Source organism: Chaetura pelagica, unplaced genomic scaffold, assembly GCF_000747805.2.
Source record: "Chaetura pelagica isolate M959 unplaced genomic scaffold, ChaPel_1.0 scaffold153, whole genome shotgun sequence".
NCBI lineage: Eukaryota > Metazoa > Chordata > Aves > Apodiformes > Apodidae > Chaetura > Chaetura pelagica.
The window spans coordinates 1,171,927-1,189,677 of record NW_009952707.1 but is presented as its reverse complement, the minus strand read 5'-3'; the positions used below and the strand labels follow the sequence as shown (position 1 = coordinate 1,189,677).

The 17,751-nt window shown below is 38.6% G+C and overlaps 1 protein-coding gene across 1 annotated transcript in view; it reads right to left on the bottom strand.

Annotated features, from left to right (window-relative positions):
- The window catches only part of GALNT18 (polypeptide N-acetylgalactosaminyltransferase 18), a 216,691-nt gene that overhangs the window by 63,166 nt on the left and 135,774 nt on the right, over window positions 1-17,751 (bottom strand). Inside the window, exons 4-6 of the mRNA XM_009994239.1 lie at window positions 4,546-4,729; window positions 3,488-3,685; window positions 958-1,072 (exon numbers count right to left, since the gene is read on the bottom strand). Coding sequence (XP_009992541.1) covers window positions 958-1,072; window positions 3,488-3,685; window positions 4,546-4,729 — 497 coding nt within the window. The remainder of the gene's footprint in view (window positions 1-957; window positions 1,073-3,487; window positions 3,686-4,545; window positions 4,730-17,751) is intronic.

Below are 17,751 nucleotides of genomic sequence, written 5' to 3'. Positions count from 1 at the left end.
ACTCTTTCCTTGAAACTGTGCTCTAGTATAACTGAGAGGGGATCTATGCTTCAATCTTGCTGCAATAAAACGTCTCTGACAGGTGGAAGAAAAAGAATTTCAGGAACCCAGAAGTAAAAGTGACTATTTTTTTGTTTCCTCACAGTTCCAGCAAAGAATTCTATATTTTTTAAATTATTGGGGTTTTTTTGCTATTGTAGAACAGTATCCTTTATTCTGACAACTAGAAAGTACAAAATACAAACTTTCAGTTATGTTTCATAGCAGAGTTCAGTATTTAATTTTTAACACACATCATGCCATCTTTCATATCTATCAAAGAATTTCTCTTGTATCAAAAACCTGAAAGATCCTCAAACAGAACAGCACCATATTTTCAGAACAGTATTTAGCTGTGTAGGGATATAGAAAGAAGTACACAAATCAGATACAATACTGCATGCAATAAACAGATGAAGAGTGCATGATGGAAGAAGAAAATATGTGCACTTATGCACACTTTGAATAGCTTAATTCCACTCCAGAGGGAAGGCAGCTCACTGTATATGCCTGTATATTCAGTTTACTTCTAATTTGTATAACCAGGTAATCTAGAGAGAATTTTCCCATTACACCTGTGATAAACTATCCTCCTTACTGAGTCTGGGATCACAGGTAAGCAGGGAGTTCTAGGTATCATCTCTGCAAAATTCTAGCATTGTTACTTGAATGAAAGAATAATACCAAACTCTGTACTTTTATCCTTGTTCTACATAAATTCTTTAAAAAGATACAGGGTCTTTTGCTCTTTCCCCCACCCCTTCCATCTTCAAATAAAATAATTGACACTATTATGGAACTGTGGATCTCCCTTACATGGAAACATTCATATATTTTTGATTGTTTTTTATCCCTGCAATAAGAAGCAAGCTGTATTGTAAATGTAAGACACTAATGCTGGTTGATCGTGTTGCTTACCCTGATTCCAAGCTCCACATTCTCTCCTCCATACACTTCCATGCCCTCATCCAGTAAGCCAATCTCTTGGAAATATTCTCTATCTACTATGAAGCATCCAATCAATGCAGGACTTCTGGAAAAATAAAACAGCAGCAATCAAACTTAGCAGGCAGTGTATGAACAAGCTTATTATTCAGAAATAGATTATATTTATAATTGCTGGGTCAAATGGTGCATCAAGACAGATGCTTAGGAAGGACTTTCTCAAACAGATTTCTCCAGCTTTGTCTTCTAATGCTCTTGATTCTCTACTGAAACGAGCACTATTGAAGGAAAAAAGACTCAAAATGACTGGACATACACATTCACCAGAACAGGCAGGATGTCAGTGCTAACAATACCAGATCCAGGAGGTGCAAATTCATGTCTGAGAAAGCAGCCATTCTAGTTTCTGTCCCTGCTAAGTGTCCATGTTTCTTGTCTGTGGTAATTAGCAAGGATATCCAGTGATGCACAGTTTTTTGTGTTCAGCCAGAAACTATGTTCATCTACAGCTAAGAAAACTTGTGTCTGGAAGCTTATATAAAGAAGAGATTATTTTTTGAATAGGAACTTTGAGGTCAGGTTTTGCAATACAGAAACAAGGTATGTCTGCCCTTACCAGCATACTGTCACACTAGTCTGTTGTCGTGAGCCAAATTTGAACAAGTCACATATCTTTACTCAATCATTGAGCTCTATCTATGTCATGACCTGAATTAGCCAACTTTTACTATGCAGAGCCAATATTAAGTAGGTAAGAGTTCAGGCACAGAGAGTACAATTTAACCTTTATGAGACGCAGTGGAGGAGAATACAGAGCAATTTAGCCTTTTTATTTTTCTCCTACCTTATAATCCACAATGGCAAGAAATAAAAATGTCTTTTCTGTTGGTATTAGCAACTAGTAATTAGCAGTACAGGGGAAACCATCCTGCATTTACATCAAGCTGCAATAACTGTAGACATCTGCTTTCAAACAGATTACAGAATGTCTTAATAACAAATTGTACAATTCTATTGAAATGAAACAATTCTATTATTTATGTCTGTACCTTGAAGTGCTATACTAGCCACTTTATAAAAAGAAAATACAGTTTCCGATTTCTTTATTAATGAAGAAAATGACAGTTAATGTCAGTTCAAAAAATATGCTTCTTTTATGACAAAGTACTCTTGGTTTTGGTGTTCTTTTTAAAGTATTTTTCAGACTACTTGCTCTCCTTTGTTATAATTCTAGAAGCATATTGGAAGCATAATAGAAGCCACCAATCAATACATGTGCCTTCTTTTTGGTTTGTTTTAATTACACAGCACAAGCATATAGTGTACTGCACTGAATAAAAGGGCTAGGGAATGAACCTCAACCTCCAATATTCCTAAAGGACATTCACTCCACAATCCTCATATGGAACAGAGTTTTGGGGTAGAATGGAAAAACAGATTTAATCTGAGTTTAAATATTTTTAATTTTAAAAGTTACCATAATTAAGATGGAAGGTTTGCCTCTCTAGTACTTAGCAGAATAATTCAAAGCATTTTCATAATGTTAATAGGGTTCATTAACACTGAGAACCATTCCTAATGATGTGGAAATTACCACACTTTTTTACATGTCTGTGGCAAAGCTGTGAATTTTTATCTCCTACTTTTCAATTCTGAGTCCTGTTTTAATGGCCAGCATGTGGGTCAGTGCAGCTCAGAGTATCTAAGCTGACAAGTCTTGAAAAGAGCTGTCTGCTTGAAAAGACAGAATTCCTGGATGAAAGATACTCCTTATACTGAATGCATGGAACCTGACTGGTAGTGATGACCCCCTCACTCTGCCACTGCTATTTAAGATTCCACTTCACAGCTGATGAAAACAGTGTTCACACTTTCTTTCTCCAGGAAGCTAGAGTACAGTTACCAGTGACCTCCTCAGAGGTCAGAAGAAAGCCAGCAGAAAGGCTTGGAATCTCAGCAGTGCTGCTGAGCAGATTCAGACATCTGCTCCTCTCCTGGAGACAAGGATATGGTTCTGTACCAGCCTAACAATACCCTAGATATGATTAGGAAGCAAAGAACCAGGACCTAACACAGTCTTTGCTCACACACCATCAGTGGACTAGCACTAACTACTAGGACATAACACAGCTGTGAAGCTATGGAACAGTATTATAAAGAACACATTTGTCAAAGCAGTTCTGTTTATGTAAAGAACATTCTGTTTCTGGCCCATTACGACTAAATAAGCAGGCAAGACATTTGGAGAAAGCTGTGTGGCTGAGCATTCAAACCTACCATTTCACTCTGGCTGTATGTTTTGCCCCATGCTAGTAACAGGGAAACACATATTTTAAAACCAAAGTTTTCTTCACAACTGTGTAGGGGTAAAGGATGAAAGCTGAAGAGGACAGCTCAGGGACATTTAACGAATTTAATGTTACAGTCATTAGAACCTATTACATAGTTAAGACCACTCATCACCTGTGATACTTAGATTAGACTAATCTAGGTTGCATGTTACCTTATAGGAGCAGTTGTGTTCTCCAGTTTCCACCATGACTTAGGAGGGTTCAGATACCGGCACCAGAGCTCCCAGTCAAACCCCTGTGCTGAGAGGGGATACTCCTCTATTTCAAAATTATCATACTTGATGTTATCAAATGAAGGAGAAATTACTCTTTTCCTGTCTTCTTTTATCCTAGTGAGCACTGGTTCAGCCCTACAAAAAGAAAATAAAAGATGTTAACACAAATAGCAGAGCACTGATTGAAACTGAGGCTTATTTCAGGAAAGGCAAAGTCTATCTCTGTTATCCATTCAGAGCTCCCTTTGCTGAGATAGTTTTGACAGAGCAGGATCTGCCTCAAAATAACACACTGCAATATTTTACCTAGGATGCCCTATTATTAACTTTGATATTAGCCGGTGAATGGAAGAAATCAGTATCTGCATATCACAGACCATTTACACCCTTTGCTACAAAATAACAATAACTTCAGGCTCTCAATATTATCAAGGACATCAAGATCAGAGTTGAAAATAGATCTATCCTAGGGACAGAAGCTCCTGCCTTTTTACCATCTTCTTTACTCAAGAAGCAACAGAAATATTAAATCCAAACTGAACAAGTTAAAATACATGGCTTTTGTTATATGCTACTTTTGCACAGAGCAGCAACCCCAATGCCAAAAGGACACTTCTTTGTTTACACTGTAGAACATAAAAGAAACATAACATTTTTAATTAAAAGAAGATAAAATTACCCCATGGGCAAAAGGCTACATTATCAGAGGAAGTTTTAATGTGCAGTTTTCCAATACAGTTTAAATACACTGTAATTAGACCAGCATATAACTCACACTATAAAAGTGGATCTAGACTATGCTACACCGCACAAATATGTTTTCCATGCTTGAGCCCATGATTCTTGTTTGAATTAATGAATTCTGATGTCTGAAGCTTAATTTAAAAGATCAGAGGGCTAATTTACCCTCCATATGCAAGAGAAAACCATTCAATAATTTATGAACAGCGCTTGGAAAAGATCCCTTGTTGAGAGAAAGTCAAGGAGATACATACCATCCCACACTGAATTCCACATGGGCATCAAAGAGAGCGACTACAGGTGCTGTGGCTCCCCCCCAGCCACTAACTCGAGATCGAATCAGCCCCTCTTGTTTGCTGTGTCGGACAACCTTGATGAAACCAGGCTTGTGGGCATTCACTTCATCAACATACTTCTGGAGTTTCTCCTTGAGTTCTTCTGTGGAAAGGAAAGAAGTGGATGTTAACAAGACATATCAGCTCAACAAGATGTAAAAACCTGTTCTTTCAGCAAAACGAGTCTTCACATATGGAAATATTCTCTTTTCATTTAACAAGTAAGAATTCTCAAATAGTAAAGTCTAAAAGGAAGAAAACAAAAAGCATAAGAACCATAAATTACATAGTAATAAAAATTTCAGGCATAACTATTTAGCCTATGTGACTGTCACTTTTTAACACAAACATACCACAGAATAAAGCACCCAAACTACCACAGCTACGTTATGTTACTGTAGCAACAAACACGATAACTATCTTATCTTTACAGAAAAATATGCATAAGTGTTGTCCACGAACCTTCTTTAACAATATTTCAAGAAAATAAAGTAAGAAAATTATTTATTTATCTGTCCTTTTTTCCATTTTTCTTTCTAAACTTTGACAAATCTTTTCTATCTCTACTAAAAAGTTCCATGGCTTCTGCTCTTTTCTCAGCAAAACAAACAGCAGTAGAAATACTGGAAGGTAATTGTCCCTAATTAAAATATGATAACTTTTTAATCAACAGCTATTATATCTGTCGTTTAAAGAACACCGCATAAGAAAATACAAAACACAGAGCTGAAACAGGCTGATTGCTACTATTATTAACTGAAAACACTGTTCACTACTATTAATTTTTAGCATTGCTATGTTCTATTTATGTTTGGTACTACTCAGGATTCTGTTGGTATTAAGTTCCCTTTCTTCCAAATCTCTCCACAAATCCAGAAATATATTTGTTGTGATGCAAAATAATGCTCCCGTGATTATGATGTTAAACTGGGTATCAACAAATCTGCATGAAAAGCTCAATGCTGCTTAGCAAGTCACTTAACTTCTTCATAATCAACTCCCCATCTGCAAAATGGGATCACCACATTTACTTCTCCCTTTCAGTCTATTTGACTTTAAGCCTTAGAGAACAGCAGATTTCTTTATCTCCACATTTGGTCAGTACCTAGTGCTCTGGGACACTGAGCTGAGGGGGGGGTCACAGAAGAAGGAGTATAGTCAGCAGTGAGGGAGGGAGTACAACTTCTGTCATGTTGGTTGGCTCAAATTGCTTCCCAATAAAATACAACAGGCTTTTCTTTTAAACCTAACCAAACTTTTTTTTCTCTTTTATTATTTTGCTGGCATTAGAAATGCCATTTGCTCATAACAAAATGACAAGGGCATATTTCTGCCCTGAGCCCAGGTAGTTTCTCTAACATGATAAGCCAACCACTCTAAGAACTGGTCACCTGAAACAGATCTGGACAACATTCACATTAGAATGGTTAATGCAATGGAAAATTCAAAGCAAGCTGACTTTATTAGCCACACTTAATGTCCATCCTTGGAAACAAGGTGGATGTGTCCTCTCTTAGGCTGACAAAGAGGAACAGATCACAGAATCACTACCACCAAGACTGGAAAAGACTTTTCAGATCAAGTACAGCCTATGACCTAACATCACCACATCAGCTAGACCATGGCACTAAGTGCCACATCCAGCGACGATGCCTCCACCACTTTCCTGGGAAGTCCTGTTCCATAAGGGGTCCTCTAACCCCACAGACTGTTACAAACCATATGATGCTAGTGGATCTACTTCTCTGAGCATATAGAGGAAAGTGTAAGACAGACAAGTACAAAGGCTCCTTAAATTCACTCCTTTTTGTAAAAACTCTGAGATGGGTCTAAGACAACTGTCCACCACCAACCACACACTGCCACCTCTCCACCAGACATTTCTGCACCACCAGCTGTCCACTGGGACACTCTGGTTCTCCCGTGCATGTGGAGCTCCACAAAGCCCTTGGACATCTGGGGGGGCTCTACACAGTGCAGCAGGGAGCCCTGAATGCCTGGCACTGAGCAGTCTCTCACAGGAGCAGACTGGGGACAGCCAGCAAGCTCGTTCCTGCCCTGCCTGCAGAACACGTTGCACTGGGGGGGAGAAGAAGGGGGCAGGCAGGCAAGCATGGGAGTGAGCGATGCAGGTGTGGGGGAGAAGCCAGACACTTGGACACTGTCTGGTGGGATAACCTGCCATTTTGTCATACAATCCTTGCCATTTTGGCTAGTTTAAGCATGGCCAGCTACCGCTCAGGTGGGATGGAAGGTGGGTGTGGAGAACTACAAGGGGGTTTTGCTTGGGAAGCTGGAGAGCAGGCAGCTGTCCTGCTGCAGGGAAGACCAGCACCATGGTGCTGTGCAGCAGGGAGGAGGGGTGCAGGATGCTGTCCCATCTGCCAATCCATGCACAGCTGTCCCAGTAGACTGTCGCTTTACCTTTGTGTAAATGAACTCTCTGCAGTACTTAAACTGCAGCTATAGTTTAGGAATGGACTCATATTCCTAGAATTTCCACATTATGTTGTCAGTTTATTTATTACTGCATCACCTTGAAGAAACTATAGGAAGCATTAACACCCATAGCACAGAGCACCATTCTACCTTGTATTAGATTTGCTGCATATTTATCAACATGTGTTTTTTTTCCTTTATAAAGTAAAAAAAAGATCATATTCGGCTTTCCTATCATGCTTGCACAAAGCCACATATTCTTACGGTGCATCCCCAATACACAGACTTGTAGCAAGCAAAAAAACTACCCAACCAACAACAAGCTAATTGCACTTTAAATTCAAAAGAGGACATTCACTTTACTGAAATAGTGCCCACCTAAAAATAGTGCAAAACAGTTCTCTATTCCCAAAATATTCCCAACATTGTGGAGAGTGAATATCAAAAAATGAAGAGAAAAGCTTTGTTCTCAGTGTGTCTGTTCATAGCTTAGTGATACTAGGAAGCTTTATTTCCCACAACAATGCAGCATCACCACTGAGCATAAAAAAATATAAAAGGAAAGCAGATTCTAATCAAGGACCTGAAAATCGGTACCCTCAATGGAAGCCTTGTTCTCTTAATAACCTTCATTTTTAGCAAGTGGGCTATTCTCACTCCTGTCATACACTTTTTCTAATGTTGACTGACTTTATAGGCTTCAGTAAACACAAAACATTTTTCATACCTAGGTGTAGGACAGAAATAGGTGAAAATGGAACAGAACCCAAATCTTTGATTGCAACCCACATGACTTCAGCTGCACATTATAGCTGTGACATTTCCTAGGCAGTACCTACTTCTAATTTTCTGGTTACACTGCAGCTTTGTGCAAATGAAGTGGCCTGAAAGAGACTCAGGGGAACCTTGCAAGCTTACCTGTGGTCAGGCAGCACAGAAGAATCTTTCCCTGGATTTCAGTATCAGACTCCAGGGGCAGAGGAAAGTGCTACGTTTTACCTAATCTTCAATACCAACCCACAAGCAGAGACTGACTCTGTAGCAGGTCCACAGGAGACAAAGAAATATTTTGCAGTTAGGCATTTTCTGGCCTTTGTTATTTAAAATAGATTAGCCTTGCTTTGCAAAGGCAGAGTGCTGAGCAGAGCATGTTGTGCACCCTTTGTCTTACAAAATCTATTAGGCAGACTCTCCCAGAAGTAAAAGATAAGACTACTAAAAAAAAATATATCATTTTCACTCAGCCACAGGACACAACAGACGTATAAATGAAGATTAAAAAGTCACTATTTTGGGAAAAACATTGAAGATGCCCTAGCAGGATACTTAAGTTGGGTTTCTTCATACATTTCACTTTTTCCTGAGTTTTACATGAGAAATGTGAGTTCAATTGCCTTTGACACTTTTAGAGTACTCTGCCCAACGGGACTGAATGATGGGACCCTCGCCCTACAACTGATCATGTGCTTTGGGATGGAACTGAAGGTCTTCAGCAATGTTTTTTAGCCCATGCTCTGTTTTTTTCCACTTCAGATACATTGTCTGAATAATAAACAGTCTTTTTCATTAATTACTGTGCTTCACAGCTTTATGCCATCACAGAGAGAAGAAAGGGAAGGAGCAAATGTGTCATCTTCAATACACTGTTGATTTGGTTTCTAATTATGGAAACAAACAGGCTTGTAAAGATAGATGCATTTGCCTTTCAGCACAGACTCAAATAAGGACTCAGTTTGACTAAGCTGAATGAGCATTTGCAATTGGAGAGAAAGAGAAGCCATACAAGGAATAGGAAAATGGTGCCAAGCTGACACTTGGAAATGTTGCACTCTGCCACCTGTCTCTGTATGGTACAGATGTCTGGAGAGCACAGCACAACTCTCCTCATGAATGCAGAAAACATAAATGATTAATGTGGCATAATTTTGTTTAATATTAACATAATTAAGTTCTAATAGTTCTAAGAGGTTATTTGTTTGCTTTTAATAAATCCACAAAAAGTTTGTTTGTGAAGTTTCCTTGTTCAGCACAGCAAAGCAGTAATAAAGAATTCATGCAACTTTGCCTTCTTAGGAAGGGGCAGAAGGTGGGCAGGACAGAGGCAGGGAGCACATGGAGTCAGAAGACATCAGCCATCCCACAGCTACAGAGATTGTATGTGAAGAGATTATTTAGTTAATGAAAATCTCTTAAGAAGCCATTTTCCTTTCAGGATTTGGCCTTGAGAGAGGCCCTGGCAATGCAACTGCTCTCCTTGCAATACTGCAGCTTGCTTGGTTTGTGAGAGTGGCCAGTCCAAGCTCAGAGGGGCAACCTGGACCTCAGTCCTGCCTCCTCTTCCAACACAGGGGGGTTGTGGAAGGCCATAAATACGGAAAATATTTCTCACATATGCCCCAAGGAGTTTACCTGAAAGAAAACTATCAATAGATCACACTCTTCATCCAGATGCATGCAAGTAGCCTATGTTTTGTATGCCTCTACCATCCCTAATTTCGGAAGCTATCAGGCTAGATGCTCATTGATGTACAGTGCCTTAGGCCGTAACGCCAGTGTCCTACAGCAGCTGTGGATCTGGTCCCAAACTTCAAATGTTAAAGTTATTGATGCAGTGTTGTAAGAAATAATATATTACTGCCTCGCATTCACAGAGTAGTAGCCTGAAGAACAGTCAATTAAGCCCCACTTTTGGTAACTTCCACAGTTTAATGTACTCCCATTCTGAGTGCTTAAATTGGATCTTGCATTTCTTGAAACAATTACATTTGTAAAGTCTGACACTCATGCTTTGCTGAGACAGTTGCAATTTACTGACTTTTAAAAAATCTTAGCTGTAAGTTTCCCAACAGAGCTAAAACAATAAATAAATAAATAAAATCTCTCTCATAACTTTATGCATTTTCTAAAGCAACTTTCTAAAAGTCCCTGTTGCCTTTGGTGCTGCAGAATGCATGTTGGATGTTACTGCCATCTCTGAAAGCTCTTACCTTTAGGGAAAAATTTATTTCCATGTCAAAGGCCTAGGAATTAGCAAGTCCCTTTTTAACCTTAGCACTTGGCACAAACGTGGCTTCTTTTACTGTGAAGGGAAATAAATTATTCCTCAATACAGAATGGGGTTTAAAGTAACAATTGTCTTTCCAGTGCCAGAAATTGTGGATTGACACATTATATGAAATAGGCAAAATCCTACCAATTCATTATTTTATCTTCTAGCTTTGTGTGTTCATTGAACTGCCTATAAGGCACACTCCTGTCCCCACTACAGAACCATGTTGGATATCTTCTTGGGTCATAAAGAACACTTTTAAAGGCAAATCATTACAGCAGTTGCAGGCAAACAGCAGGGCTACTACCTGTCTGGGAGCCAAGAGACTACCGGTCAGTTTGCTGCTGGGAAGGATCCCAGGGCTTTCCTGAATGCTGCTCTGTGCAGTGGGTCAGAATGGGATCTGTTGCCTTGCACCAAGGCAAAGGATCCAGCTGTCAGAGCACAAGTCAGTGCAGCATGAGATCTACTGCCATACCAGGAGCACCTCATCAGTTACATCTTGCTCCTGCATGAAAGGCAAGTAAATTGGCAAAAAAGAGATACTTGGCAAAAACCAATTAATTTTAAACCACGGCTTTTTTCATTTTCTTTATTATTTGTCACCCAAGGTCTTAGGAACAAGAAGAAGTGCTTCTCCACTCTTCCAATAACAATTTCATAGCCTTTAAAAAACCAGAATGTGTTAACAGCTAGCTTTCTTTTTGGCAAATAAAAAAAGCCTGTTATACCAGGTTTGCTGCAAAAAAACCACAAACCAACAAATCTTTCTTCCCTCTCAGTCACTCTGTAGGCACACAACCTGAATTGATGTAATAACTTGAATTCATGGTAGTAGCTAGGCATGTAAGAAAAACTTTGGTGCACTTTATCTAATAGCCTTGTACATTGGATTAAGTCCCTCATTTTGTATACAGCTCAGTGCTTCATAATATTTATTTGCCTTTCCTCTGGCCCCTTATCTTTCATGCTTAAGTGACTACCTCTCATCTCTGTAGCAGAAGCAGATAATTCCAAATGGAGAATACTTGTACCCAGATACACATGTCATTTGTAATACACATGCATATAGAATGTTTGCAACAGAGGGCAAAAATGCATACAGATAACTAGGACCTGCTGTGCACAATATTTAATAACCTCATGTTATCTGGTAATAGATAAACCACCCGAGTGAAATTACCAATGTGATGCAAGGAACTGATTTGAAAAGACCTCAAAACCAAAAACCAGTACAGACCTCACCCTCCATTACTACACCTAACTTGTATTGTTGGCAGAGATGAATAATCTCATCTCAGAAGTTCAAACGATCTACATGTGATGCCAGACAGTGTAATGAACTTCCATGGTTAAAACCTTTGCATTCAGCAATTCAAGATCTCAGGTGCTATCAAACCTTTCGAGGTCTATTAAGACAAATGAGGCCTACAACAATTCATTCCAGCTCACACCTTGGACTGCAAGCCAAATATTTCTTCAGTCTAGCACTTGAACAGCACCCTTCTCCCACAATAAAGGCAGAAATAAAAATACATTACCCCTCAGCCCCTACACATAAACAGTCTCTTGGTTGCTCAGGAGAATCTAGTACAGAAGAGTGGGAAGCACACATTGCTTTCAAATTATTTGATGGGGGCTGCTTTGATCCCTTTTGATCCCTTCTCAGGTCTTCTCACAAACATGCCTATGCATGGAAAGGGCTCAGGCAGACACTTCACTGAATCCTCTTGCTGATTGTAACGTCCTGGAAATCTCACTGCATGAGAACCATGCACTAGTAAATAATTCCACTTCAAAACAGTAATCAATAAACTAGCACTCCTCCCAACACAAAGCAGGCTTTGCAGAAGAGACCTGTACAAGCTGCTATTCTTTGAGCAATCTAACAGACATGTAAACTACTAGGGTTCATTTTGGGTTTTTTCTAAATGATGCATAGCTCCAATCCCAGCCATGAAAGTGCAGTACCACCCTCCAGATCATTAAGTCCTACCTAGGAATATTGCTGCATCTTAATAAATCCCAATAGCATGGGAAGGACAATTAAAATAATCTTTTGGGAGTGTAGCAGCTGAACACCATGTTATTACAGAGGAGGGGGATACAGGAGGAAGAAAGACTATATATGTTAATTTTTGTTAATACTATTGTCTTGTAATGTCTTTATAAAAAGGCCTGTAAATCCCTTCTATATCCCTTTTATTATGTTATTTACTGAGTACTATTCAAAGACAGAACTCAATTTCTGTCTTACGGTCTCTCGCAACACTTTGCAAGATAAGAGATAAATTGAGATTCCAGATGAATCTACAAGGTCACACCAGAAGTTGCAGCAGGGGAGGAATAGACCCTGGGTCTCCCAAATCCCAGGACAGCACATTAAGACTGCATGATTTCCTTGAGGCTGTGATTCTGTATTTTGAGACATGGCCCATACAGAGCCCATAGACATCTGTGCAGATGCAAGAGCTCATCCACATCACTGGGTCAGGATTAAGAGGCAGCAATATCCAGAGCTCTTGTCAATGTCAACAGAAATGCAGCACACAAAGGAATTAAACAGAGCCCTTCCATTCCCGTAACAATGGGAGAGACTCACATGCTTACCTCTGAACACACAGAAAAGCTTACTAAAGGTGTTAACATAAAGAATGAAAAATAAAATACATCTGCTCTCAGGTGAATATTCCTTCGAGCTCTTAAATGAATTTAAGTGTATGCAGCAGAGCAGGACTCATTGAAAAAAAAAAAAAAAAAAGTTACCAACTGCCTTATAAATAACAAAGCAAAGGTACATAGGCTGCTATCTCTTCATGGCAACACTTAGGTGTTTAAATCTGAAAAATACCTTTAAACAGAGACCTGAAATTATTTAATCTTAATTATTCTGCTCAACTTTCTCATTGCTGGATGCTTGAATTAATCTCAGCAGGAACACTGTTCCACTCTTTTTTACTGTGTATGAATGCTTCCCATTTAGGGACTGTTACTGGGTATGTTATGGCCACAACAATGTGATGACAACAATGGTTAAATATGATCAGGAACAAGCACTGCCACTGAAATCTGATATTCATACTGCATTGGATGCAAGAAGGACTTCTGATGTTTATTTGGATGCAATAAATTTAGAAAGAGGCCGTAAAGTGAGACATACACAAGCACCAAGACCATGCATTAGAGTTGACACTGCTGAAATAACCACTGCCAAAATTCTGAGCTCCTAATTTCATCTCTTGGTGTTCCTGGATTCATTTGTAAATTGACCTTTAAATGTTAAAGAGAAGTGCCTGAGAAATGGATTCTAGTCCCAGCTGGGTAGTAGCTGTTTTGTAATCCCAGTGGCTTCCCCCCCAATATACACTACTTACTTTTGATCTTTTTATTAGACGTGTATGGAACAGGAAAATCACTATTCAGAAAAAGAAACTAAATGTCTGAACAATGCCAGAGCAGACTGTATAAATCTAGAAAAATACAATCTGAAGAGCACATTAGAAACACTCTGTGTTTCTATAACCGTAAGCTACAGCAAACCAGTCGCTCTACTATAAACTTGAAAAATAATCCTAACCCCAAGAAACAGCACGGCAGTTCATGTTATGATGACAGATTCATAAGGAAAAGGAAACTGCCAATTAAAAGACAACAGTCCAAGTGTAACTACATTATTCCTGGAGTGGATTCAGAAGAAATCAGTCACATAAGTCACAATAAAAATGGAATATGCAAATATGCAGTTAGAAACATACAGAAAATATTTTACTATATTCCTCTCTGAAACAAAACTCACTCTAAGAGCAAAGAAGTTGAGGACAAGGCTTCAAAAGGAAGGGGAAACATAAAGTAAACAGAATACTTCTGGTTGGAAGGCACCTCTGAAATTCAAGCCCAAATGCACAAGAGGTCATTAATAACATTCACTACTAAAGATTTATTTAAAAGAGTGCCAGGGAGCATTAAAATACAGCTTTTAGTTATAATAAATAGGAGTTTGCCTTGCATTCCAAACTGTTTTTATTAAAACTATATCAGAAATTAGAATCTGATTTTACACTCATTGCATAGAATTACTTCCTTGGGAGCAAGACAGTAGGTGCATGTGCCAAACCTGATACTGTGAGAGCATCCTTGAGGGTCAGGACAGCAATAACACTATTTCTCCTTTTGAGATCTCACTCTACAAATGCAACTGCAGTTAAGAAAAAAAACCAAACCCACCACCTTCCATGGTGCATTTTTTTTTAGCTGGTCCAAATGTAGAGTTTCCAGCTCTTCTTTTCAATGAATGATTCTTACTCTACCTGACAGCTCTTTCACATCAGATCCAAAATGGTACTTCCATATTCCACATCAGAAAGACTGATTTCTTGACTGTCAGTAATCATATGGGGTGTGACCTGCCATTTTCTTGTCCTATCAAAGGTGGGCTGCCACATGCAGAAGAATGCAATTCACCACAGCAAGAGCAACACAGCACCCAGTATACCAAGGAGAAACACAGCCTGCCTGGGCAGTAGGGTTTGGATGGGATTAGTTCTCAAAAAGGACTTGTTTCCATATCAGCAGAGCTGCATTCACACAAGATGCTTGTGTCAACAGACAAACAAAAAATAAGCAAATTTATACCAAAACGAGTAACTTTTGTTCATTATTCTAATGGTTAATATGTTGCTGGCAATCCCAATAGATTGGACAAAACCACTTCAAAGTAAAAATTTCACAAGGTTAAATTACTGAAGTCAGTGAGAGCTTTTTAGGAAAAAAAAAAAAAAAAAAAAAAGTTAGGTGTCCAAGTCCTGAATGCAACATCATATGTGACAGCAAATGCAAGTTGCAATTAGCCCTTGTAAATGCCAGCTCTCTCATGCCCTAAGATTATGCCACATGATCTTAAAAATTCTGCCAAACACAATATATTACCTTTCATATCCATCAGACTCTGCTGACCAGGCATAAGGAGACCTGTCCCATCATCAACCGAGCGTGCAAAGAAGAGCCTTCAGAGTGCACTTCCACTGAACTCCAAGGGGAATGTCACCTCACAGACCACTTCCAAGTTTGTTTGACACAATCTGGTAGATATCTACTGTGCTATTTAAGTCACAGGGTTTAATTCACATAATTTGAGTAACTTGGACATTGCAACTTCTCCTCTTGAAACCTCCTAAAAATAAGGACAAAATCCAACTAGTTCTTACTCCGGTAAAGCACCCATTCAAATCAGAAATAATTTGGTTTGAATGCCGTAAGAGCTGCAGGATTATTTTTTTTTCTATCCAAAGATAAAAACTGCTGTGTTTAGTTTTTTTAAGAATCCATTATGTACATTTTCAAATTAAAGCAACAAATTCTGGCTTGCTTCTTTCCCAACAAATTTGACTACTTCTTAGGAGTAACACAGTGCTAGGACTGTGACGTTTGGTAGCTGTAGAAAACGTCTAAATCCAATATGCATGATCTCCAAGTAAAGGACTGCTTATTATAATAATATAATCCACTGCTTCCTAAAAATACCAAATTCTAAGTATTAAGATAACACACTGGCATACAATTTGTATCTTTATATGAAATATATCAGCAGACAACAAACTATTCCAAGTGTTTAATCAGTTCCTATAGAAATGTTCTCTGTAGGCATCCAATCACAAATCTCTCCATTAAATGGAGAGGTTTGGGTTTTAATTTTTACATTAAATTTAAATTGGGTTTTAATTGTTACATTACAATTGCTGTTCATGCCCTGCCTTTTTGCATCAGAAACATGTGAGGGACTCTAGCAACAACACTTAAGGTTCTGCTTTTTTTTTTTTTTTTTTTTTTAAAAAAAAGGCAAGACATTAAAAATAACCCAGTCAGTACCTTGAAACTAAAACTCGTAATGCCTTTTCAATTCACAATATAGGAACAGCATTGTAACTAGAAGTCAAGGAAAGATTTGGTTAAATTCTGCTTAATTTGGAGTATGTTATTTTAAAACTAAAGTATGTTAATATGGATATTAATATGCTCCCCAGCAGGATGGAAGCCTTGCTGAATAAAACATGCACACAGAGGAACACAGACTAGCTTTTTCTGCCTCCCAGTAACAGTCCATACTGGTGCAAGTATTTTTTGATATTTTAAGAAGCGAAAGTCTCTTTTCACTGTGTTGAGATCTGACAAAAACCCACTGACACCAGCAAAATGACACTCGATGGAGCAGCTGGAGGCTCAGGTGAGTGGACTGCTCCAGCTTCCTGCTTTATACTGCAGATAGCTGGAGTTTCCAGGGAAGGACAGTATCTGCTCCAGACTACAGGTAGCAGGGTGGGCTACCAGTTTGAGTTCTCATCTTGACAGCAAAAGCAGAGCTGAGAAAGCCTCAAGGAAATGCAGAGCATTTCTGGACCTGCTGCCTGGAACTCAGCAAGTAGAAATCCTCTCTCTGGACACAACACCCAACACTGCTGAGCACAGATGCTAGCTGTCACAGAAGATGGGCTGAAATCAAAAGCAGAAACTGGGCACTGAAATTATTTAAATCTTAGGAGATCCCACTAAAGAATATTTCCATAGGGCAAGACAATGACTTAACTTGAAAAAAAAATAAATTAAAGAGCATCTAACTTACATTTTTGCCACCGAGTGTTAGGCAAATGAGTTCTAAAGAACATTCTTTTATTACAGTTTCTGTTACAAGTATTTAGACATTTTACAACAGCTTTGTTCGTAATTTGTGTTCTGGTCAAGATTACATTAACTTTAGTGTCATTTGTTGTATCTTTTGTGACTTAATTTTAGCTCTTTTCTTCAAAATTCACCTTCTAAAGCAATGCTTTAACACCTGAGGTCAAAGCAGAGACACCCTCAGAACCCATCAGCCACTGCTCACAAAGTATAACTCAGGACGTTTCAAACTTAATGCTCGTGTGGAAAACCACACATACAGGCATTTATTTGCATGCAGGCCCTCCCCATCACATTTTTGAGATACCTTCATTTTTCTCAATAAATGCAATAAATTTCAAATGTCTTCTTCATTAAGAGCTTCCAACAACAACAACAAAAAAGTAATTTCTTATATACATTATACTTCTGAATCCTGACATGTATATAAAATGCTGCTTACGAATTTTAAGGTCTTTTCCATAAGAACTTTTTATGAAGGTCTGCTGGCACAAAGTACTCTCTGTATCTCACTTAGATAGCCCTGATGTGGTTTGCAGCACCCTAAACCTACTAGGCTGCATTTATTACAGAACTTCACCTCCTTATCCAATTCTGCCAAATTGACCTTTCATTGTGAATAACAATTTTGCACAGGTACATGCTAATTTCCTTGGACTGAATTCTGACTTGCAAAGATCTGCAATTTGATTTACAGTATATGCACATTTTTCAGAGTAGTTACTCTCTGATTTTGCAGATTTAAGCCTTTTAGCATATTCAAAATAATGCCTCTTGTGGAGCTAAATTTCATAATGAAATTCCATTATTAAATTCTCTCTGACTATGAGCATTACATTTCTACCTTGTCTGCATATTGCAATATGTTTTATTGAAAACCACTTGACAACTTCAGACTGGGTAATTATCTCTTTTTCCTATATGGTATTCATCTTAGTTAACCTTAGAGGGTTATTATATAGCTA